A 26,212-nucleotide genomic window follows, 5' to 3' on the forward strand; every position below is an offset into this window, starting at 1 on the left:
TTTTTTAACACGCACCTTACTGCAAAAGAGAAAATAATCCATAAATTATGAATTGCATTATTGCAATTGAGAAAAACATGGGCGAGAGCATGGAAATCAGAACTGAAGCATCAGTCTGCTAAATAGTGTCATCATGAGTACACATGGTGATGGTGCACTAGAATCATGCTTATTTTGGCGTACAACAGTCATGGTGTCCTTGAGTGTCATCTTGTTCATGGGGGCTATACCGTATATTTTTGAAGGAGCATCTACATCATACACTTCAGTGGAAATATCTGCCACTGCTGGATAACACCATACTCCTCCATGGTAATATGATAACTCAGAGTATACAGCTCTCTTCAGGGACCCTGTACAGCAGCGGAAATGTCAAGTCTTAAAATACCCCCACCATTTACCAGATCTTTGATCTCATTCCAAAACTGGAGAAGCCATTGTCTTTCTTAATTCGATCCTCTCAGATCAGACGTAAAGTCAGGATTGCTTTACATGTTCCTACATTTCTTCTCCCAACTCAGCTTCAACTTATCTTTCCATTCTTCTGCAAATAATGTGTTAAAATATTGCAGGCATGAGATACTAAACTAATGGTGTGGTAGATTTCACACTTGTCAGCACTGGCTTTCTTGGGAATAGGTATAACTACATTCTGCCGAAAATCAGATGGCACTTCCCCTGTCTCATACGTCTTACACACTAGATGGAATAACCTTGCCATTTTGGTTTCTCCTGAGGCAGTCAGTAATTCAGCGGGTATTTTTATCAATTCCAGGTACTTTGTTCCTATTTAGGTCTCTCACAACTCTGTCAAACTCTGACCTCAAAACTGGGTCTCTCATTTCATCAGCATCAATAGCCTCTACTTGTTCCAGAACCAAATCATCTATGTCTTTACCTTGATACTACTGTTGGATATGTTCCTGCCATCTTTCTGCTTTGTCTTCTTTCCCTAGAAAGAGCTCTTACTATTCATACACCTAGATTTCCTTTCTCCAAAAGTTTCCTTGATTTTCTTGTATGCAGCATCTACCTTTCCGAGGACCATACCGTACAATCTTTCCATCCTTGCACTTTTCCTTCAGCCATTCTTTCTTAGCTATCTTGCACTTTCTATCCACTTCATTCTTTAATCACCTGTATTATTTTCTGCCCTCTTCATTTCTTGCATTCTTGTATTTTCGTCATTCGTCAATCAGGTCTAGTATCTCCTGAGTTGTCCACTGATTCTTAGTTGATATTTTCTTCCTTCCTAACATTTCTTCAGCAGCCCTACTGACCTCATTTTTCATGATTATCCATTCTTCCTCTATTGTGTTTCCGTAAGCCTTTTCATTTAGTTCTTGTGCAATGTGTTCCTTAAAACAATCCCTCACACTCTTTTCTTTTAGCTTGTCTAGATCCCATCTCCTTGCATTCCTTCCTTTCTTCAATTTCTTCAATTTCAGATGGCATTTCATTACCAACAAGTTGTGGTCAGAGTCCACATCTGCTCCTGGGCAAGTTTTGCAATCCAACACCTGGTTTCTGAATCTCTGCCTAATCATAATGAAGTCTATATGATACCTTCTAGTATCTCCAATTCTCATCCATGTATACAGCCATCGTTTGTGGTGTTTGAACCAAGTATTAGCAAGGACTAAATTATGATCAGTGCAGAATTCAACCAGCTGACTTCCTCTTTCATTCCTTTGTCCCAATGCAAATTCTCTTACTGTATTACCTTCTCTTCCTTGGCCTACCACCGCATTCCAGTCTCCTATCACAGTTAGATTTTCATCACCTTTTACTTAGCCTATTGTATTTAATCTTCTATCTCTTAGTATATTCTTTCGATTTCCTCATCATCTACTGAACTAGTAGGCATATAGACCTGCACTATTGTGGTGAGCATCTCCTCTTCTCCTCATTCTTTCACTGTGCTAGTCATAGTAGCTTAACCACTGCCCTATTTTCTTATTCATTATTAAACCAACTCCTGCATTTCCCCTGTTTGATTTTGTGTTGATAATTCTGTATTCGCCTGACCAAAAATCCTGCTCTTCCTGCCAATGTACTTCACGTATACCAATTGCATCTAACTTTAGTCTATCCATCTTCCTTTTCAGATTCTCTAGCCTACCACAATGATTCAAACTTTTAACATTCCATGCTCTGACTTATAGAATGTCAGCATCCACCTCCCTGATGATCGCCCCCTCTCGTGTAGTCCCCACCCGGAGATCGAAATGGGGGACTATTTTACCTCCGGAATATTTTACCCTGAAGGAAGCGAAAATCAGTACATCATTCATACAGAGAGAGCTGCATGTCCTCGGGAGTTAGTTACGACTGTAGTTTCCCATTGCTTTCAGCCGTATAGAAGTATCAACACAGCTAAGCCATGTTGAGTATTATTACAAGGCCATATCAATCAATCATCTTGACTGTCACCCTTACAACTTCCGAAAGGCTGCTACTCCCCTTTCGATGAAGCATTCGTTAGTCTGGTCTCTCGACAGATACCCATCAGATATGGTTGCACCTGTGGCTCAGCTATCTCCTTCATCGGGACTCGCAAGCCTCCCCACAACAGCAAGGTCATATGGTTCGCAGGGGAGGGACATACAGACCCAATACTGGCCATTATGGTCAAGATTATTAATAATGTTTTAGATGATACATGGTACACTGAAAGTGATAACAAGCTGTAACGTCATGATCAACCGGACAAATCAGGCCTTCCATTCACAGTGAATAGCATAGACATATGTGTAAGTATAAAGAACAGTAATAGCAGGTCTAACTTACCTAAGTCAACCCAAAACACTGATAGCAGAATCTGTCATTTCATTTGAGCCTGATTCTTCTATTTAGGGTGGATGGGAAATATGTGTATCCATCTATTCATAATTTATTGAATGTAATATTTTTAGCCCCATGCCACAACTGCCATGAAGGGCCATGGCCTACCAAGCGACCGCTGCTCAGCCCGAAGGCCTGCAGATTACGAGGTATCGTGTGGTCAGCACAACGGATCCTCTCGGCTGTTATTCTTGGCTTTCTAAACTGGGGCTGCCCTCTCACCGTCAAATAGCTCCTCAATTGTAATCACATAGGCTGACTGGACCTCAAACCAGCCCTCAGATGTGGGTAAAAATCTCTGATCTGGCCGGGAATCGAACCTGGAGCCTATGGGTAAGAGACACGCACGCTACCTCTACACCACCTGTTCTATGTAAAGAAAATAATGAGCCTGGGGGTATTTTATAGAAGTCCTATAAAATAAAGTGCAATGCAGTATTTATTTCCAGTGTATGTTTCAAAAGCAAAAATACATTGTGCATAATTTGCCATTTGAAGACATGTCAAGACAACCAAACATGGGCATTGACAGATATTTTTCTTTGGTACAAATAACTGAAACTCTTATTGCTAATGATAATGAGGATCAAGCACTTCTACCAAGAAATAATAGTGGTATACTTCATGTTAATTTTTGAACATCTAAATATAAAACACTGTATGCATTAAATTAAAAGTAGTTCATTTTATTTACCATTCATCCCAATTTCCAGGTAAGGGGAGCAATGGGAGCGGGGAAATGACACTGTCCCACGAAGCCCGTGCAGTCGAGCATTGGCTAGAGGCTTTTCTATTAAGCAGGCTGCCTTTATAGCTTAAACTTCTTGTTTACAAATATCAGATACCATGAAGGCAAGAAATTCTAAGAAGTTGTTATACATCATGACAGATTAACTGAAAATGTGATCTTTTAAAACAGCTGAATCCTGTGTTTTGAGTTGGAACTCTTTACAAAACATAGTGATTTGCATATGCGTGCATATTTCCTTTCTTTGTGACTGGACTGCACCTCCTGACTCATCTGGTTGATCATGACATCACAGGTTGTTATCATTGTTCACTTTGACTCTTGAGATGTTATGAGAATCTCAAGATATTGGCTGTTAGTCTCAAGATTCTCAAGCGATAAGAATTCCCATCCTTAAATTACAATGTTAAGCTAGAAGTAAGTCATTTTGCTGCTCAGTCTACTGTAAATCTTAGTGTTAAGTTATAGGAAATATCAAAGTTATGATAGCAGTGGATTTCTATGGTTTTGCATAATACTGGTAATTATTATGTTGCATTATTTATAATGGATGTTGCATTATTTATAATGGAATCTTTTAAGTTCCTTTTTCGTAAATTTTGGGTGAACTCTTGTGTGACAGCTTTGTAATTATATTACAATACCTGAAAGGGAGTATTTTAAGTTATTTTCTGTAAATTTAGTAAAATCCCAATGTGATTTCTTGTAATTATTATGTTCCGTTAAGTACACATAATACAATTTTGTCATGTATTTCCGTTTTTCTTCTTGTTTTTGTTGTTATGTAATTTATGTTTTCATTTAATTTCACTGATATACTACTGAAAGCAGGCATCAGCAGGATATCCCTCAACTAAAGAGTATTTGTTAACAACAAAAATTTGAATAAGATTATTTCTCCAAATTTCAGAGTATTTGTTTATAATATAGGTTATAAATAAATTTGAACAGGATAATTTTTTATGTATTTGTGTGTGCATGCACAAAAACTATGATCATTCTGATGAGTAATAAAAGTTCATTCTATCTTGCAGCAAAGACTTCTTACATGAAATATATTCTGTGACATATATGTACTACACCCTGATTGGATGCATAGTCACAATGGTGTTTGGTGTGATAATTAGCTGGTTGACAGGTGAGTAATTTTGTTTATTAGATAAGGTATTATTGGTTTTGCATTACAATGACAGAGACAGGTATTATGGCGATGATAGGATGAGAAAGAGCTAGGACTGGGGAGGAAGTGATTGTAGTTCAAAATGCTCCAGAACTGGTCTGATGTAAGAATGGGAAACAATGGAAAACCATTTTCAGCGATACTGATAGTGGGATTGATATGGAACATGATCGAAAGCCTTCTCAAGTCTGAGGAAGATGTTGTAGAGTGGCTCTCTTTTCTCTCCAGGCCTTTCCATTAGCACGTGGACTGGTAAGATAGCGCGAGTTGTTCCAGTACCATTGACGAAGTCACATTGGTTGCTGCTAATTTTAGTGATCTCGCACTGGCATAGATCTAGAATTCTCTCAAAGATCATTCATGTACACTACGTGGCAAAAGACGGATTCAACAGTAATTCAACAGTAATGCTCACAGTCAATTTCTGGGGTAGGGCTAGAATCTAAAACGGGATCGAAAATATCAGTGAACCAGTCAATTGCAGCACCTTGTAATTCCTGCAGCTTCCAAAAGTCTGCTCATCTATATACCTAGGTATATAAAATAAGAGTTTTGTCTGTACATTGCTCAGAATTTAAAAAGGATACTATTTCTGTATCAGTCGTGTCAGCAGTAACAAGGAAATGCACTTTTTAATTTTCCGTAATGTCTGTCTGTCTGTCTGTCTGTCTGTCTGTCTGTCTGTCTGTCTGTCTGTCTGTCTGTCTGTCTGTCTGTCTGTCTGTCTGTCTGTCTGTCTGTCTGTCTGTCTGTCTGTACACGCATCACGAGAAAACGGCTGAAGAGAATGTAATGAAAATTGGTATGCCTAGTCTGAAAATAAGTTGCTACAATCTAGGTCATAAATAATTTTATTCATGCTGAGTGAAATGGTAGTTTAGGGGAAGGCCTAACGTTTAATTATCAAATATTTATGTTATTAGGTAGTCATATCTTAATGAAAATCGGTATGTAAAGTCAGGGAACAAGTCGCTATAATCCAGGTCATAAATAATTGTATTCACGCTGAGTGAAATGGTAGTTTTCGGGAGGCCAAAAATTTAATTCTCAAATATTTGTTATGAGTGGTTGTATCTTAATGAAAACCAGTAGATAAAGTCAGGGAATAAGTCGCTACAATCTAGGCTATAAATAATTGCATTCACGCTGAGAAAAGTGGTAGTTTAGGGGAAGGCCTAAAATTTAATTCTCAAATATTTATATTATTAGTGGGCCTATCTTAATGAAAATCGGTATGCAAAGTTGGAGAATAAGTTGCTATAATCTAGGTCATAATGAATGTTATTCACGCTGAGTGAAATGGTAGTTTAGGGGAAGGCCTACAATTTAATTCTCAAATATTTATGTTACAGTGGTTGTATCGATAAATACTATACAACTTTCCAATCATTTATGTCTTATACATTGTTATCATACTGGCTATGATCACAGAGATATTCATGAATTTGGATTTTTGTTACGAAGTCCATATCAGCGCCGAATCACGAGAAAATAGGTAAACAGGATTGAATGAAAATCAGTATATAAAGTCAGAGAATAAGGAACTACACTCTTCGCTATAAATAATTTTATGAGATGCCCTAATATTGCAAAATTGAAAGAAAAGTAAATGTGAAGGGCTGTAATATAGAAAGCTCATAAAACTGATCAACAATAACATTACATTAACCATTGTTTGTTGTAATGTGCATTGTGTCTTCTGTTGCCACTAATCTCCGATAGGTAGGATTACTGCTGCATGACGAGTACTTTTTTAAAAACTTTGCTTTATGTCGCACCGAAACAGTTAGGTCTTATGGCAACGATGGGATAGGAAAGGGCTAGAAGTGTGAAGGAAGCCACCTTGGCCTTAATTAAGGTACAGCCCAAGCATTCGCCTCATGTGAAAATGTGTAACCGCAGAAAATACCATCTTCAGGGCTGCCGACAGTGGGGCTCAAATCCACTATCTCCCAGATGCAAGATCATAGCTGCGCACCCCTAACCACATGGCCAACTCGCCCTGTCATACCAAGTGTAACAGCCTGCCTGAATATTGGTGGAGCTGGGGAGTTAGATAATTTTCTTCTTTAGCATGCCATTCCTCTGGATCATAAAATTTCTAATACTACTGGTACGTAACACACTAGTTCATCATAGCATTCAAGATATTCAATCCCTACTCTGAGGCACTGATTGGAATGAGCAGTGTGCATATTTAACAAATTAATGGCAGAGGAGTCTTCACAGCTGTCTGCGGCCTGGTCATTCCAGCTCTGGAACTTTGGACTGTTTAATCGGCACCGTAGTACTGTGATATAAATTCTTATACTTTTGTTAAATACCACCTATTCAATACAATAAAAATGTAATAAAAACTTACATATTTATTAAGTTGTTGATATAGTGCATGTTTCGCTCCTTTTTCGTGAGCATCATCAGCCAAATATCATTTACTTAAGGTTATATAAGATCATGAATCTATTCTATTGGATTAAATTTATATGTTTATATATTTATATATCACATATAAATGTATCCAATAGAATAGATTCGTGACCTTATATAATCTTAAGTAAATGATTGGCTGAACATGCTCTTGAAAAACAAGCGAAACATGTACCATATCAACAACTTAATAAATATGTAAGTTTTTATTACATTTTTATTGTATTGAATAGGTGGTATTTAACAAAATTATAAGAATTTATATCACAAGTAGATCTTCAATATGGACAAAAAATGAAATTTATAACCTGCACCGTAGTACTGTTCATTAAAAGTGAGAAATTGTGCTGTTTTTCATTTGATGAGTATTTTAGATGGTAATATTGCTTTTAATCGCTACATTCCTCCTGACATTTTTGTAATGACCTATGTTGACTTCATTTAGGAAAACCACAAAGTCAGTCATTCTGAGAACCCCATAGCAAAGCACATGTACATCAGCTATTAGGTCACATAAGATACTCTGAAGGAAAGAAATTTTAAACAGAGTGTTATAACACATTCACAGGAAATGTGATCTTTAAAACAGCTAAAGTCTTGCGATTCAAGAGAAATGTATATACAGTAACACATTTTGATTTGCACATATACACACATAAATTGATCACTTTGATTCAAGAGGTGTTTTGAGATTCTTAATATTTTGGCTGCCATGCTCGAGAAGATATTCCCACTCTACTTTAATATTTGTAAATTTGTTTCTTTTGTCTTTCCATACATATGTCATGAAAATGTATTCTCACTTCAGGCATCTTCACATAAGAGGTTACACCTTAACACTACACTAGAATTGGGATTAGAAGTATACCAAGAAGGACCAACACCCATCATTTCAACTGGTATGAAACATCTCACAACATTATACAAAACTACTTTAATCCTCCTAGTCAATCTATATATATATATATATAATAACTTGTCCTGACTGACTGACTGATTCATCATCGCAGAGCCAAAACTACTGGACGTAAAGAAATGAAATTTTGGGGATATATTCATATTAAGATGTAGGTGCTCGCTAAGAGAGGATTTTTGGATATTCCTTCGCTAAGGGGGTGAAATGAGGGGTGAAATTTTAAAATGAGTGTGTCTATATCTCGAAAGTTTAAAAGTTTACAGATGTAAAAATTGGTATTTAGAATCTTCTTTAAAAATAAGGAAACACGTATTTTTTTGTTTTCAGAAATTCCCAATAGGAGGGGTGAAAAGGGGTGAAAATGGGGAAAATGGGTTGAATGCCCTTAATCAGGATACCAGTACTTATATCTCAGAAACTGATGATATTACAGACCTGAAAATTGGTACTTTTGATCTCTTTTAAAAATAAAGAAACACGTATTTTTTTGTTTTTGGAAAATCCAATTAATGGGAGGGTGAAAGGGGGGTGAATATTTAAAATGAGTGAATCCATATCTCCAAACTTTTAAAGTTTGCAGATGTAAAAATTGGTATTTAGAATCTTCATTAAACATAAAGAAACACATATTTTTTGTTTTCGGAAAATCGCAATAGGAGGGGTGAAAAAGGGGTTGAATGCCTTTGATGAGGCTGCTTATATTTCAGAAACTGAAGATATTACAGACCTGAAAATTGGTGTTTGGGATCTCCTTTAAAAATAAAGAAACACGTATTTTTTTGTTTTTGGAAAATCCAATTAATGGGGGGGTTAAAAGGGGGTGATTTTTTAAAATGTGTGTATCTATATCTCAAAATTGTTACAGTTTTTAGATGTAAAAATTGGTATTTAGAATCTCCTTTAAAAATAAAGAAACACGTATTCTTTTGTTTTCGGAAAATTCCAATAGGAAGGGTGTAAAAGGGTGAATAATGGGTTGAATGCCTTTAATGAGGCTACTTATATTTCAGAACCTGATGATATTACAGACCTGAAAATTGGTATTTGGGATCTACTTTAAATGTAAAGAAACATGTATTTTTTCGTTTTTGGAAAATCCAAATATTGAGTTGTGAAAAGGGAGGTGAATTTTTTAAAATGAATGTGTCTACATCTTAAAACTTTAAAATTTACAGATGTAAAATTTGATAGTTAGAATCTCCTCTAAAATAAAGGGACACATATTTTTTTGTTTCCTGTAAATCCCAATAGGAGGGGTGTAAAAGGGTGAAAAATGGGTTGAATGCCTTTAATGAGGTTACATATATCTCAGAAACGAAAGATATTACAGAACTGAAAATTTATATATGGGATCTCCTTTAAAAATAAAGAAACACGTATTTTTTTAGTTTTTGGAAAATACTATTAATGGCGGTTAAACAGAAGTGACAAATTGGGGTGAATTTTTTGAAAGATTATCTTGGAAACGTAAAATGTTACAGACGTAAAAAGTAGGTGTTTGGAATCTCCTGTAAATGTAAAGAAACATAGGTGATTTGTTTTTGGAAACTCCATTTAAGGGGAACCCAAAAGGGGTGAAATTTTAAAATGAGAATTTTTACAGTATATCTAAAAAACTTAACATGTTACAGAAGTGAAAAATGGTATTTTTATCTCTATTAAACATAAAGAAACGTGTATTTTTAATTTTCTGAAATACCACTCGGGTGGAGGGGGGGTTGAAAGTGACTGAAAATGGTGTTGAATTCTTTTATTTAGGCTACTGATATCTTAAAAATGAAGATGTTACAGACGTGAAATTTGATATTTGCAATCTGCTTTAAAAGTAAAGAAACACGTATTCTCGGAAAATCCAATGAAGCGGGGGGGGGGAGGGGGGTGAAAGAATTAAAAAATTAATTGACTTTAATTGTATGAGAATATATACATCTAATAAAAACCAAAGTTGTTACAGACGTGAAAATTCGTATTTGGATCTCCCTTAAAAACAAAGAAAAACGCGTTTTGGGGGGGGGGGGAACCATCTTGGGGGGCGGGAGTGTAAAGGAGTTGAATTCCTTTCATGAGGACACATAAATCAAAAAGTGAAGAAGTTAGAGTCGTGATAATGGTATTTAGAAGATCCTTCACTATTAAAGAAACAAGTATTTTTTGCGGGAAAATTCACTTGGGGGGGGGGAGTAGTTTGAAATGGAGTGACAAAAGTAAATTATATTTATGGGGATACTTATCTCTCAAAACTGAAGGTAATAGACGTGAACATTGGTGTTTGGAATCTCCCTTAAACATAAAGAAACACACCTTCTTTTAATTTTTTGGGGGGTGGGGGGGGGGAGGGTTGGCAATAAAAACTAACGGCGGTGGGGTGTAAAAGGAGGTGAGACCAATTGATTTTACTGTTCTTAATGTACTTATAAGGATCCTCCGTTGCTCAGGTGGCAGCGCGCTGGCCTCTCACAGCAGGGTTCCGTGGTTCAAATCCCGGTCACTCCATGTGACATTCGTGCGGGACAAAACGGAGGCGGGACAGGTTTTCCTCCGGATACTCCGGTTTTCCCTGTCATCATTAATTCCAGAAACACATAATAGTAATAATAATAATAATAATAATAATAATAATAATGTTCCGGACCGTCGTTAAATGTGCGGACCGCGCTGGAAACGGCTCCTGGACGGGTAATGACTAAGAATGCAGCCGGCCGCGGGTTCAGTGCCGCCAAGGCTCCCAATAAGACACCACGCCGGATCTCCTGAAGGATTTTATCCAGATTAAAAATGATTATAGGAATATACGGTATGGCAAAGATTTACGGACCCAACTGACCGGGAAGAATACCTGAGCCTAGCCCGGGAAGTACGAAATCGATTGCTGGAAAGGAAGATTGAAAAATGGGAGGAAACGTGCCGTAATCTAATAGAAAACGAGTCAGATCGGGAGTTTTGGTGGATTCTCGCTGAAAACGTGTCAGATCGCGAATTTCGGCGGATTATATATCTAAAACAATAAGCATGCAGTTATAAATTTCAGTATAATACCGTAGCGAAGCACGGGTACCATGCTAGTACTATATATTTTACATCCAATTAAGACGAAACTTCACACATAATAGACATGTTTCGACCCAGCATTGGGTCATCCTCAATAAGACATGTATAATGAATTTAAAACATAGGAAGTACACAAAATGAAAAGTTAGTTTAAAAGTTTTTTAAAAAGCATGATGAAAGTTAGAATACTGTGTAGTATTGATTGTTAAAACTGGTTCAACTGGTATCTGTCTGTAAAATGAGTAATACATTCACATTTGGCAATAATATTATACACATAATCACCAACATCTTAAAGAAAAAAACAGAACCTAAAAATTGCTTTCAAAACCAGCAACATTAATGAAAGAATATTATTTAACTCTCGCACAGTAAATACTAGCAATAAATACACATATTCTGGAATATATAAACTGGAATGTCAGGGATGTGGGTTAAGTTACATCAGACAAACTGGTAGGAACTTCTTCATAAGATATGTCACAACGCTTTAATATATAATCATTTCTCTGCCATGAGAAACCATCACAAAGACTATAATCACAACTATACTACAATAGGTCAAGATCTAAAAATTCTACAATGTGAACAGAAAGGTCCACTACTCAACATTTTAGAGAATTTTTACATCCGTATGGATCAATATAAGAACTCAGCCCTCAAATTAAATGAAAAAAGAATGTAACACGGGAAACTTTTATTCTGATCATTTGTAGTAAAAAGCAGGAACATATGAGCTCATAATTATTATACTTAGTTTCAGTGACACTCCCATTCTCCCACAAGCCCTGCCCCATTTCCCCACTCCACTTCCTTGTAGCAACACGTCTACAGTTTTTTAACTTTCATCATGTTTTTTAAAAAACTTTTTAACTAACGCTTCACTTTTGTGTACAGGTATTTCCTATGTTTTTAATTCATTATACATGTGTTACTGAGGATGACCCAATGCCGGGTTGAAACATGTCTATTTAGGTGTGAAGTTTCGTCTTAATTGGACGTAAAATATATAGTATTGACTAGGAGGATTAAAATAGTTTTGTACAATTTTTCTAAGAAGTTCAACCGTCAATATGGATTTAACATGAGATTCATAGTATTTAAAGGTGTGAAACATAAGTGTAGATTATGGTTTTGCAAATCACAAATACATTCCACAATAATAATAGTCTACATTACAGAGAAAAAATACACAATTATACCATGTAATTAAGATTATACAGTGTAAGAAAACAAGCCACGAGGTATAACTCAATTACATTATTTGTTATGCTTAATGTGGCTAAATGTTTTCTTTGCACAATTGGCTGTAATGGAAATCATAATTCATTTTTGTTACAGCTGCTATAAAGAAATATGACATATTGCTTTTATTTAAGAACAGCAAGAAAATGGTATGTAATAAGTATTAACAAATTAATCCTGTACCAGTCACTTTGACAGGTGATGGTCCTTCTAGGTAAAGATTAAATTACTACCTCTACAATATAATACATAAGTAAGAATGACTAAAAGTCATAAACATTTGGCTGGATATGACTCAGTATGTTTAATTTAATGAGCAAGAAAACAGCTCACCCACCAAAATGATGGGTTTGGTTCTTCTAGTGTTAAATGCTTATTTGTATATCTTTTCAGAATCAGAAAAAGATGATGTCTATGAGGAGGGTCTCATCCATCCTCTTGCTCTCAAGATAAGTAAATGGTGTCCAGGTCTTCCCAGGAAATATTTGAAACACAACTCTGGAAGCTTTTCACTTGAGAAAGTGGAAGACACTGCACGGAGCAATGAAGTTATAACACCAAAAAATGAGAACTCTTAGCCAGTGTCATTCTATATCATGACTTTTTATTTGAAGTGGAACATGACTACTTAACTGTTATATACTTATGCCATTTATTATTTATATGAGATTTCATTTATATACTAATGTCCGACTCATTGGCTGAATGGTCAGCATCGAGTCCCTTGGTTCAGAGGGTTCCAGGTTCAATTCCCGGCCAGGTCGAGGATTTTAATCGTGTTTGACTAATTCTTCTGGCTCGGGGACTGGGTTTTTGTGATTGTTCCAACACTTTCCTCTTCATATTCAGACAACACACTACACTACCTACCACCACAGAAACATGCAATAATGATTACATCCTTCCATAATGTTGGCGTCAGGAAGGACATCCGGCCGTACAACAGGGCCACATCCACAAGTGTGACACAGTTCACACCTGCAACACTACAGGTATGGAAAAGTGCTAGAATAAGAAGAATACGAAGAATTTAATTGGTATACTAATAGTATATTCAGAGATTAGCAAGTTTAAGATATCCTCATTGCAGAGCAACTTTCTTTCCGTTTCTACATCCAAGCTGTAAGAATGTCAGTGTTCTGCAAGAGAGAGCAAGTATAGGACCAACATACACATACTAATGATAAGATATGAATACTAATATTGGAAATACCAGGGAATTGATGATATTCAATTTGTTCCCTGTTAATTTAAACATGTTCAATTATACAAAGTAGGATTGAAAAGTTTGGGGAGTTAGCATACAGTTTCCTGTTATGAATACTTTACAACACCAATGCACAACCACCTTCAAAAATAATCCCTTAGGGAAAATAAATGCCTTTGCCAGCATTATTAAAGTTTTTGGAAACAGTACTGAAAGCCATCTCATCAAACCTCCTGTGATAATGCTTTTACCTCATTTGCTGATCAAAGGGACATTCTTTCAGATGTTTTTACATTCTTGGAAAGACATAAAAGTTACTGGAAGTTACAGTGGGTAAATAGGTGGGATAAAGGGACATTCTTTCAGATGTTTTTACATTCTTGGAAAGACATAAAAGTTACCGGTACTGGCAGTTACAGTGGCTGAATAGGTGGGATGTTGAATCACAGAAGTTCCAATTTTGATGAGAAACTATTGAGACCAGTAGATACTAATATCGAAGCATAATGTCCTGAAGAATGTACCATCTCCACTTTGCCACATCTAAGACAGTTTATAACAGATGGATTCCCAGAAATGATGTACAGTATTCAGATACAATTCTTGGTTTACTGTTTTTTCCTCAGCAATGAATTCTGAAGGGACAGTTCCCTCTGAAAAAAAAAAGTAACCTTCCAGCATTACTTTCCCTTTGCTGCAACCCAGTCGGTCTTAATTTGACTGCGGTGAAGATGGTGATTTTCGAGTTGAAGAAGTACACTTTGACTAAATTTGCACAAAGTTGTACAAATTGAATTGCTATTGACTTTGCAGCATAAACACGACTAACAAAACAGAGAAATGCTGCTGTTTCACTGTTTATGCCAGAAAGCATTCTGGTTGTGGAAATGAGGGTTGTCTTTCATACAGTGTTACTTAAACTGCATGATCATGACTTACTTTTGTGTCCTACTTTGTATATTATATTCATTCAAATGATATAGGCTATTTGTCTTGGATTTATGTAGCCTATTTAGTAAACTTTATAGTTCTTCCCCAAGAACTTTTCTTTCTATTGAAATGTTTCCCCACCCCACCCCAATTCCATATTTAAAAATAGACCTTATTTTCTGTACACAACCAGTTTGGTTCATAGCTCACTGTAATAAACCTATAATAAATACTGCATATAATATCTTATAGTTCTGTGGATCAGTGGTAGAGTGTTGGCTTCCGGATCCCAAGATAGCAGGTTCAAACCCAGCAGAGGTAGTTGGATGTCTGAAGGGCAGAAAAAAAGCCCATTCAACACTCCATGTCATATGATGTTGGCATGCAAAAGATCTCTGGTGAAACATTTGGTGTTTACCTGACAAAAATTCATTAAAACTCAGCCATAGACACCCAAGAGGAATTCTGTGTATTCTGCCATCTGGTAGGTTTAAAGTAAAACAACAACAACATTATTATTATTATTATTATTATTATTATTATTATTATTATTATTATTATTATTATTATTATCAAGATTAGAATTAATAAAAATCTTACTCATAGTTATTTGTATACTATTTGAATATTCTCTATACTTTCAGCAACTTGAGTTTTATATACACGGTGTTTACAAATGAATATCGGAGTTTTAACGCCTTATAATATTGAATACGTTAAACTTACAGTTATACATTAAATGTCAAATGAAAGAGCAACTCAAACAGTTTTGTTTGTTGGCACCAGTGCGCATGTACGCGCAATGGTTTCGCAGCAATCCACTAGACAGCGGTAGTAGCAAAGATGGTGACTAGTGAACAGAAAGCTTTTTGTGTTTTGCAGTTTGCAAAGACAGAATCTGTAGTTACTGTGCAACGTGCGTTCCGCATTACTAAAAAGTATCCTGATGAAAGGGCTTGCATGATTTATCTTATTTTCACAAAGTTGTTTCCCAGTCACAGTTTACGAGTATGACTGTTCACAAATCATCATAATATGATAATTAAAGTATACCGCTACACAAAATACATAACAGATAAATTTCTCTACAGCAAAATTTGTTTGTGTTTTGAAAAGAACATGAACATTTATTTCTTAGCTCAGTGTTATTACTAACACTGCCATCCAAAGAAAGCTTAATACTTTACATTTTGGTAGAAAGCTCAATTAAATTCTACATTGAATATGACTACCATACTTTTTGCAATATTTATTGATTGGCTGGTGTTATGTGAATATTACTGGAGGAGAAGCAACAATGAATAACAGAAGGCTTTTTAATGTAATATTGTAACCCAATCAAACAATGCTGAGTGCTTTTGTACATTTCTTATTAATTTTATTCAAATTATGAAAACAATTTTTTTCAGCAATAAAGTCACTCTTGTACCTTTAATGTTCATTGACCAGTATCTGAACACTATCTGCGGGGTTTCTGAGTAAAACAACTCATCAGTATGCCTCTAAGTCCCGTAGACTTGGCAAAAGTAGTAGCATTGGTGAATGATGGCCATACCAACCGCTATGTGGCAGAGGTTTTGAATAAGTCTCTTACAAGCATTCATCAGGTGGTAACAAATTTTCAGAATCATCATACCTATCATACAAAACCTAATTCAGGCTATCCTAGATGATGCATTTCTGCCTTGCAAGATTGCATTTTCAGGCTACACATGTCAAGGAACCAACATCTTACAACAGTTAAAGGCTTGGAGTATAGTTTGATGTAGGTGTGAGAACACAGTCAGAAGGAGGCTCCATGAAGAAAGTTTAGCCTCTAGAAAACCAGCCAAAGGACCAGGGGTACTTCAGCCACAACACTGGATAGACCTTTTTCATTTTGCACAGGTTCATGAACATTAGATTGAGGATCAGTGGCAACACACCTACGTTTCAGTGACGAGTCCAGGTTCAGTCGGAGGTTACCTTACAGAACAGATAGGGTATGGAGAAGGTCAGGAGAACATTTCGCCCCCTGTACCTTTACCGAGATTATGCCATTTGGAGGAGGTTCCATGATGGTGTGGGATGGCGTAGCTTTAGATAACTTTGTGATATCTGAAACCAGCCGGCCCCTCGGTGTAGGGGTAGCGTGCCTGCCTCTTACCCAGATGCCCCAGGTTCGATTCCCGGCCAGGTCAGGGACCTTTACCTGCATCTGAGGGCTGGTTCTAGGTCCACTCAGCCTACGTGATTACAATTGAGGAGCTGTCTGATGGTGAGATGGTGGCCCCGGTCTAGAAAGCCAAAAATAACAGTCGAGAGGATCTGTCATGCTGACCACACGACACTTCATAATCTGCAGGCCTTCATGCTGAGCAGCGATCATCTTGGAAGGAGCAGATAAAGTGAACAACCTTGTAAAATATAGAAAATTGACAAAGGAAAATTATTTTTCAAAAACATTTTATTAGTAGACAGCAGAATGTCATATATCATAGTGAAAAGTGCTGGAAACAAAAACATTTTTTATAACATCTGTTTGAATGAATAGATATAGTTTTAAAATAGGCTAAAATAAGTAAATCATTTTCCTCCCATTTCACCACCCCATTCAACTATCTACATATATTTTAATTTATTTCAATTTTTTTTAATTCATATAGATTTTAAGTAAAACAAGGTACTTATTAAGATGTTCTTAAGAAGATAAATACTTCGTAATTTCACCTAAGCATTGTAATACAGCTGAAGATGTTCCAAATGGAATGAAACATGTACTGTATATGATTGATTGATTGATTGATTGATTTGCTTAATGCAAATATAAGTATCAAAAAGGTGGAAATTTACTGTTATTGATTCATTGTAAATAGGATTTGATACAGAAAATGAAGCTGATTTCTTGCCAGGAAAGGCCCTTCAGGGCTGTTGCACCATGGGTTTTTTTTAAATCTGAAACTATCTCTTTTCAGCTTTGACTCAGTTAATTTATAACTGAATCGTGCAGTTGAGTAAGGAACTAAGTCAAAATCGGCCATTTTCATTTTATTGCCTCATTTACCTCACATAACCAAGCCCTGTCGTTTGGTAAAGGAAAGAAATAAGTCAGCCTTCTCCTTGTGGGAGAAACAGTGGATGGACATCAGGCACATTGTGAAGAAACGCACTAAGACGATGACTTAGTGCGTTTCTTCACCACTTGCTATTCATGACTTAGTTCCATTCTTTGCCGCACGTTGCATGCGATGTAGGTATAACAGGGGATATTTCAATTTACGGCGTTGGTACAACACAAAGGACAACATACTGGAGGGAAACAGAAATCGTACGGTACATGGTGGGTTATAGTGTACAGTATTTCAGTTTGTATCTCGGTGGATGACAAAGTGATCTATGTATTACGTTTGAGAATATGACTCCGAAAAGGAAGGCACAGCCTGAGGGCCATAAACATAGTGTTCTGAAACACGCAAGACTCAGAGGACTGGCATATGTGAATAAACGTGGGAGAGTTGTGGAAGGCAAAGAAACCGGTTCTGACTGCAGGTAAGTAAGGAGCTTGAGAAGTATTACTAGGGATTGTTTAGTAAATAATATTCTAACATGCAACCATACTTTCTACTCTTGTTTTAGATAACAATACGTATGGTACAGATTTATACTTAGTATTAATAATATGTTATTCTTCTAGATGCAGAAAGAAGTGCTTTGAGATTATAAACGAAGAGGCTCGCATGTCCATTCTTTCCAAGTTTCTTCAACTTCCTAGTAAGGATGCACAAGATTTACACTTGCAGCGCCTCATCGAGAAGAATGAAATTAAGACCAGAAGACCGAGGAATGAAAATTCAAAGCAGCGAGCAGCAAGTTTCACTTACTTTGTTATGGATGGCAACAATAGAAAGAAGGTATGCCGTTCAGCTTTTATGAGCATGCATGCCGTCACTCAGAAAAGAGTATTCCGTATCACAATGCTTCTTCTTCATGGAGAAATTCCCAGGGACAAGAGAGGAACCGATCCAAATACCAGAAAGATACCGGAAGATGTCACTAAACTGATATCCGATCATATTCAATCATTCCCTCTGAAACGGACTCATTACGGAGGGAAAGAAGTGCATTACTTAGATGCCCGCTTAACTATTAAAGAAATGCACAACATGTTTGTCACAAAATACCCGGAGTGTGGAGTCAAGTACAGCTTCTACAGGACTTATTTTGTTGAGAATTACAACTACCGATTCGGACGACCACAGATCGATGTCTGCAGCAAGTGTGAGGAGTTCACAGCTAAACTTAGGAGTCCACATATTTGTGAATCAGCAAAGCGTGCAGCTCAGGCTGAATATGATGTTCATAAAAGAAGAAGCAGGAAATTCTACAGGTCTTTGAAAGAAGTTGCAGCACTATGCAGAACAAATGACAAAGTGACAGGCCTTGCCTTTGACTTTATGCAAAATCTGCCCCTGCCACACATACCGGTGCAAGAAGTGTTTTACATGAGACAGTTGTGGGTGAATGTGTTTTGTATTCATGATCTTGCAACGGACAAGTGTGTTGTGTATATGTATCATGAAGGCCAAGGAAAGAAGGGTGCGAATGAAGTTGCTTCTTTCCTGAAAGATTATATAGACGAATTTGTGTCAGAAAATGTTGACCAGTTACACGTTTTCTCTGATGGTTCTCCAGGCCAAAATAAGAACCATATGGTCATAAGACTAATGCTAGGCCTGGCAGCTTCAAATCGATTTAAGGAGATTAGACAGTACTTTCCCGAGAGGGGTCATTCATTCCTACCATGCGACAGGGACTTTGGGCTATTTAAGAAAAACATTAAAAAAGTAGACAGAGTTTATACTATCGAAGAGTATATGGCAATTATTGTAAACAGCAAAGCAAAAGTTACAGTTAAGTTAGTAGACTCAAGTGCAGTATTTAATTTTGACAAGTGGTGGCCTGAGTTTTTTTTAAAAGTGACTGTATCAGCTGAAACATCGACAAAGAATACTCCTCGTGCTGGAAAGATTGCATTTTCTCCTTCTTCGTTTAAAGAATACAGATATAGGGCAGAGAAACCAGGAGTTATTGTAGCACTTCCCTTCATAAACAGCATTGTGAAACATACGTTTCATCTTGGGAAAGGTAACTTTTGCACATTTTCCTTGCAACCAATGGCAGCATATCCAGAGGGTGGGGTTCCAATAAAAGCTGAGAAAATAAAGGACTTGCGTAAACTGTTGAAATATGTTGCGAATGAGGATGCTTTGGCATTTTATTTGGACATTATTTCGCAGCCAATGAATTCCCCTTAGGTTAGTAGTCTCGGTTGTAATACTGTAGTTATTTGGCGCTTCAAGGTCATTTGTATTTGTTTTCCCTATTTTTTTCTGTTGGATAAACTGTAAACAGTGCTTATGTATTGCATTAAGCTATGTTTAATATATAACAAAGGTTGGTGTAGTTTGTATGAGAGATTTATTCCCAAACTCCAAATTTTTTTCGGTATTATTGGAGAAAGGAACTAAGTCAAAAAAGTTTAAACGGTCATAAAATTTATAAATTTTTCTTGAACATTTTCCTGTTACCTCCATTACATATCTATCACTGATCTAAATATTATATAAAATAATGGGAACTATTCATTGAAGCGTGTCGAAGAAAATCAGTTTTTTTGCTCTCCTGAAAAGTAGCAAAATCTGACTTAGTTCCTTACTCGACTGCACGATTCAACTGTTAGTTATAAAAATTTAAAAAACTTTTGATAACCATACCAATATTGTACTTGTTGAGAACAGCTCCTTCATGGCATGCACATACATTGAGGAGAATTTCATTAATCATGTAATGGCACTCGCATTTGACAAAAATTATATGCTTATGCACAATAATGCAAGACCCCTTGCTGCTCATTGTGTCACGGAGTTTCTTTGGGAGGTTAACATTTCCACTCTGTGCACTGGCCAGCAAGGAGTCCAGACCTTAATCCTATTGAGCACATGTGGGACATAACTGTTGTTGCCTTTGGCACCAAGTTTCCAACAATCTGGCTGAACTTGGGGCTTGATCAGGAACATGCCCAGAATACTTCTGATGGTAATTGCATCCAAGGGTGGCAAATATGCCTTGTTGATCACATAATCAACAACATCCACCAAGTTTCCATTTAGGTAATTTAAATCAACAATTTTGGTAATCAGGAAATCTGTCAGAGTCTGTTTCTTTTAATTTAAAAAAAATGTGTATTTTTAAATTGAAATATTTTGAACATTGCTGTCTTTGAAAGAGGTATGGAAAGATTCTTTGTTTTATTCTGTAGTGATGTTTTGAAAATAAAAAATAATTTTGCTACCTTAAACTGAGATTATTTTTAAAATATCAAGTGTTATGTTTCTTTGGAGGGCAGTGTAGTTCCTTATTTGTCCAATAAACAATGAAACAAAAAAAATGTATTACATTCTTCAAAATTATGCCCAGCATTAAATGACTTTCAATCATCATTCTGAAAGCTGTTTTTGTTGATAATATCTTACCTTGGATTGAAAGAAGAAACCCTTTGCTCAGGCACACCTGCCACCTTCAAGATTATCAAACTGTTTTTCTCTATAAGATGATGCTATTACCCAAAGCGAACCATAGTCAGAAGGTATAACTGTATACTGGACGAGGTAGCAGTTTTATTCCTTCTAATTCTTGGTTTCTTGTTGGGTTAATCTTGCTTGAAGTGCTAAAGCACTCTTTCAAGGTAGTCAGTTAATAGGCCACAGTGGTATGAAGGCCAATAAATGTTTCGTGGTATGTCCCAAGGTATGCTGTTAAGACTGTTAAACATCCTAAGAGTGTGATGGTATGGGGAGCATTTAGGAATGGTGGAGGAGGGCTATAATTTCTCCTGGATAATGTTGCCATGATGGAAGCAGATACCATAGGTTTTGGAAGATCATGTTCTGGATTTTTGGCATATTCGTCAACATCTCTATTTTATGCCTGATGGAGCCCATGCCCACAGAACAAAGGTGGTTAAATATCCAGGTGATTCACCTGACCTAAACATTGCAGAGAAAGTTTCGAACCAGGTAAAGGTACAAGAGACACAACCATTAAACATCAAATTGGTACTAGTTGTGGGTGGAAAAACTGGCAAATTCAATACTCAATGGACTACATAATATTGTAAAGGTGAAAGAAAACATGACAAAGTATTAGATGTAAGTATACTTAGACTGTATTTGCCCTGTTTGTAATATTCTTATGCATACTAAGATTGCCATTGCGGCCACAGCTACTAGTTGGAACCATCACGGCTGCTAGCAAGGTATTGTTGTTTGAATATGGTGTGCAGACCATATTTCATACAACTAAAGATCACCCTGAGAGATGTTTGCTGCAAAATTTATTATCTCCATCACTAAATCACCTGAATCAATATTAGTTGCTGATTTAACACTACCACTTTACCTTCTACTATGCATATTTTGGGGACTGTGTGTAAAGAAAAAATATCCGACACATGAAAGGTAGAATCTTAAAGTTCAGGAACATGATATATAATTCCTTACTGTAAATACTTCAAAACATTAATAAATAACCTTTAGAGTAGTCATCCTGGGTGAGTATTACACATTTGCTAACATGGGTAAGTTTCCAGAAGAACTGCAGGAAGCCTTCTCTTTGCTACCTCACATAGTGCATTCTGTGATGCTGTTTTCATCTCATTTAGTAATACATAATGATATCCCTTGAGATGGTTATTTTCATTCTTTGGAAGAAGAAAAATTTGCAGGGGGATAAAATGAGTGAATAGGCAGGATGCTGAAGCACAGAAATTCCATGCCTTAGAAACTCTGAGATGCTGCCTCTGAGATGAAGAAACTTCCATGATCACTTCAACTCAACTCAGCCTGCTTATGAGAAAAGCACCCTTAAATGAAATCAAATATCCTCACACGATATTGACAAGCACACTGCACTACATGATTAACAATCTCATCCATCTGTGCTCTCACAGGTCAACTAGAGAGCACATTATTGGTGATGGGTACCTGGTGCTCTTTACAACGCCAGAGCCACTCGAGCACTTCTGATCTCATATTTGTAGAATCACTTTACACTTCCATTAGAATTATGAAATTCTTCAAAGGTATTTTTCCCAGACACTAATAAAATTCAGTATTTGCTCATAATTTCCTAATTCACTGTAGTATTTTTTCTTTATAGAAGGCATGTCTAAAAGTACAGTGAATGGAATGATATTGCAATGGCAACATGTGGTAACACTGTGTGCATGCGCATGTGAATAGAAAGACATCTTGAGCAGCACTCTGTAGCATTGAACACACAGAGCTAAAGCAGGTTAGTCTGCTGCAGCCAATTGAACGTAGTGTGTGTGAAGACTCATGTCACAGTGCAATGGAACAACACATAAACATAAAGCTTTGTTACAAATTGGGTAGCGGCGATGGAGATGCATGTGATGTGGATGCAAGTATATGGAATGGAAGCCATAAAAACTGGCTTAGATGCTTTTAGGATGGACTGGAAACTCTTGATGATGCACAATGTCTGGGTTGACTGCCATAAGCAAAAAATGTAGAAAACATTGAGCAAGTGAGACAGATGCAGGCAAAAAATTGGTAACTGTTTCTGAGAAGAATATCAGAGGAATCAGATTAGCAAGGACAGTGTGAACACCATCATTTACAACAATTTGGGTAAGCAGATCTGTTCTGCATTTGTTCCACGCACACTGACTGATGAGCGGAAGGCAACACAGATGGAAATTGCTGGAGATTTCATTGACATGTGACCAAGATCCATCTTTTCTGAAAAGCTATCATCACAGGCGATGAGAACTGGTGCTACCAATTAGATCCAGAGACCAAGCGACAATCAATGGCATGGTATTCATCGGGTTTTCCATATCTCAAAAAAGAGTTGCCTCCAAAAGACAAGACACTGTTTGTTGATTTATTTTTGGCAGCAATGGCATCCTCTACTAGAAACTCATACTGGAGGATAAAACTGTCAATGCTGCATTCAACGAGAACGTTTTGGCATGTTTGGCCATCATTGTACAGGACTGGAAAGTGGAATCTCCTCCACAAGAATGCCCTCCCACACACTGCGATCATTGTGCACAACTTCTTACCTAAGCTGCACATAACTGTTCTCGAACATCCATCATACTCCACAGCTTTTTGTTTCCCCACCTCAAGGGAATTGTGAAAGGCACACACTGTCCTGACATGCTGGACATCAAAGATGGGAGACATCAGTGCTTCGATTGATGCAAAAATTTGCCCCCGCTGCGAGTTTCCAGCAGTTGTGTACACATTACCATAAGTGTATTGTGATCAATAAAGAGTACTTTGAAGGAGACTAAAGGTATTTTGTTTGTAACTTCTGTTTTCTTTGTGTTATGGTATCATTCACCAAACTTTTTAGATGCAATTTGTATATCTCCACCCATCCAACCATCATATCATCATCTGCACCTTCCCTAGTTTCTCTTCCATTTTGTAATTCTTTTTGACTATATTTCTTCATCCATCCATCTATTTTGTACTACATTTTATTTCTTAACTTTACGATGAGAACATATACTCTATAAAATTCTGCCTCAAAATGACTGCTTCTTTAGAATGTAAACTTTTTGTGTGGGTTTTGTTCTTGAAGAGGTTTATTAACATTATGGCCACAGTCTCCACTTTCTTTAGATCACACATTCACTGCCTGCATGGATATTCCACACTCATGGACTACTCATTCAACTGTGTCCTCCCATTAGCCCTTATTTAAGCTGGCTCTTTGTTGCACTACATCAAGTGCCATACATCAGCTGAATATAGCACAATTGTTCACATTTGGCAGATTCATAGCACAAGCAGTCAGGACTAACCAAGCAAGGTGGCAGAACATGCTTTCAAAATGAACATGAACAAAATGAAAGCTGTGGTTTTAGCATCAACTGCTGCAGGTGTGTTGTTAGCTAGTGTTAATAAAAAAATTAAAAATAGAAGTGACTTTGCAAAAGGTAACAGATATCTAGGAAGCAGGACAAAGGAATGTTTAGTTTCCTCAGTAAAAAATAAATAAATTAGGAGATAAATACTCATTTAGAAATTTTAAATAATGAAGGTGCATTTTGTTTGTTACTGATGGCGAGTTTGGTATTATTCTTCAACTCATTCTTCCCCCTTGTGTAATGTCTCCAGATGTTAATTTTTATTTCTATTTCAGTCAACATAGTGTTCGGGTGAATTCCAGTGAAATGTAGTCAAATAATCTGCAAAGCATTACCCTTCTTTGTTATTTTATGGTAGTTGGCTTGGTAGTTCAATTAACTTGATAACTTGAGACCTACTCCACTCCATCATGGTGAGGTTTGCAAATGTGTGTAGCAACAGATGACCATCACATGATATATGTTTCATGCTCTGCTAATCTTCGGGCTCTGTTGTTTTAGTCTGGTGCTCCTCGCTGATGTACACAGCATGAATTTAGCACAAACATACATAATTGCCATTTCTCCATTGTTGTTCCTGTTGCATCATTATGGCATTATGTTTGCCTGAGATGCTGCGATAAGATTAGATTACATTGCATCATCTTAATAATATTGGTATTGTCTTTCGAAGCGTCATTTTAGTTGGACACTTGGTGATATATACTTGTTGTGTCTGATGAAGTTTATATTACAAGAATGTCACGTTAAGTGAATTCTATGGTATAATTAGTGAAATTTGGTATCAGTAATGTTTTTCTAGATTAATTAAACCTTGTTTTTGTGAATTTTGCAATATTTAATTACATTTTTGCTGGTGTTTATGCATTTTTGGGCGTGATGCACGTGTATTATTTTTCATGCTTGCTCAGTTGCCTTCTGCAATTTGAGAGATTTTAATATTCTTCATACAGGATTTTCCCTTTATTTTTCTTATTATGGGGTTCCTCGACCCTGTTTGAATGCTGTTTGACTCATTTTTATTCATGCACTTCATGGTTTAATTTGAAATTTTCTTATGGTTAGTTTAGAAGGAGTACCTTGGCATCAAATACGAGTTTAAAGGTAAAATTTTAATATTATTTTACTACCTAAAATAATTTTAATTTACTATGAACTGAGGTTTGCTTGAAAGGGTAAAGAAAATGAACTAATTATGGAGTTCACTATGAACAATTATCCAACTTATTTTTACTGATGGTTAAATTCAAGACATTATTTCTTATCCATATACTGGGTGGTTCACCAGCCCCTTATCTTTTCGGAGATATGCAACCCGAATAATGCGTATAACCTAAAGAACCTTGTAATTTAGTTTTATGAACACCAAATAACTCAATTTCTCCTTATGGTCGATAAGGCTCTTCCCTACCTGTGTGTCATCACTGTAAATTGATTCATGGGCTTAGGAAATGAAAAACTACTATGTACATTTCTGCACCAAATACTCATTTTTTTTTCTGTTTGCTTCACGTCGCACCGATACAGATAGGTCTTATGGCGATGATGGGATAGGAAGGCTTAGGAATGGGAAGGAAACGGCCTTGGCCTTAATTAATGTACAGCCCCAGCATTTGCCTGGTGTGAAAATGGGAAACAACAGAAAACCACCTTCAGGGCTGCCGACAGTGGGGCTCGAACCCACTATCTCCCGATTACTGGATACTGGCCGCACTTAAGCGACT

At 36.7% G+C, this 26,212-nt stretch overlaps 1 protein-coding gene across 1 annotated transcript in view; it reads left to right on the forward strand.

Moving 5' to 3' along the window:
- Positions 1–13,046, forward strand: part of LOC136881098 (sodium-coupled monocarboxylate transporter 2) — a 286,910-nt gene extending 273,864 nt beyond the window's left edge. The window contains exons 11-12 of the mRNA XM_068229293.1: positions 4,627–4,730; positions 12,802–13,046. Of these exons, the coding sequence (XP_068085394.1) occupies positions 4,627–4,730; positions 12,802–12,986 (289 nt within the window). The 3' untranslated portion in view covers positions 12,987–13,046. The remainder of the gene's footprint in view (positions 1–4,626; positions 4,731–12,801) is intronic.
- Positions 13,047–26,212: the final 13,166 nt, after the last annotated feature.

Source organism: Anabrus simplex, chromosome 1 (assembly GCF_040414725.1).
Source record: "Anabrus simplex isolate iqAnaSimp1 chromosome 1, ASM4041472v1, whole genome shotgun sequence".
NCBI lineage: Eukaryota > Metazoa > Arthropoda > Insecta > Orthoptera > Tettigoniidae > Anabrus > Anabrus simplex.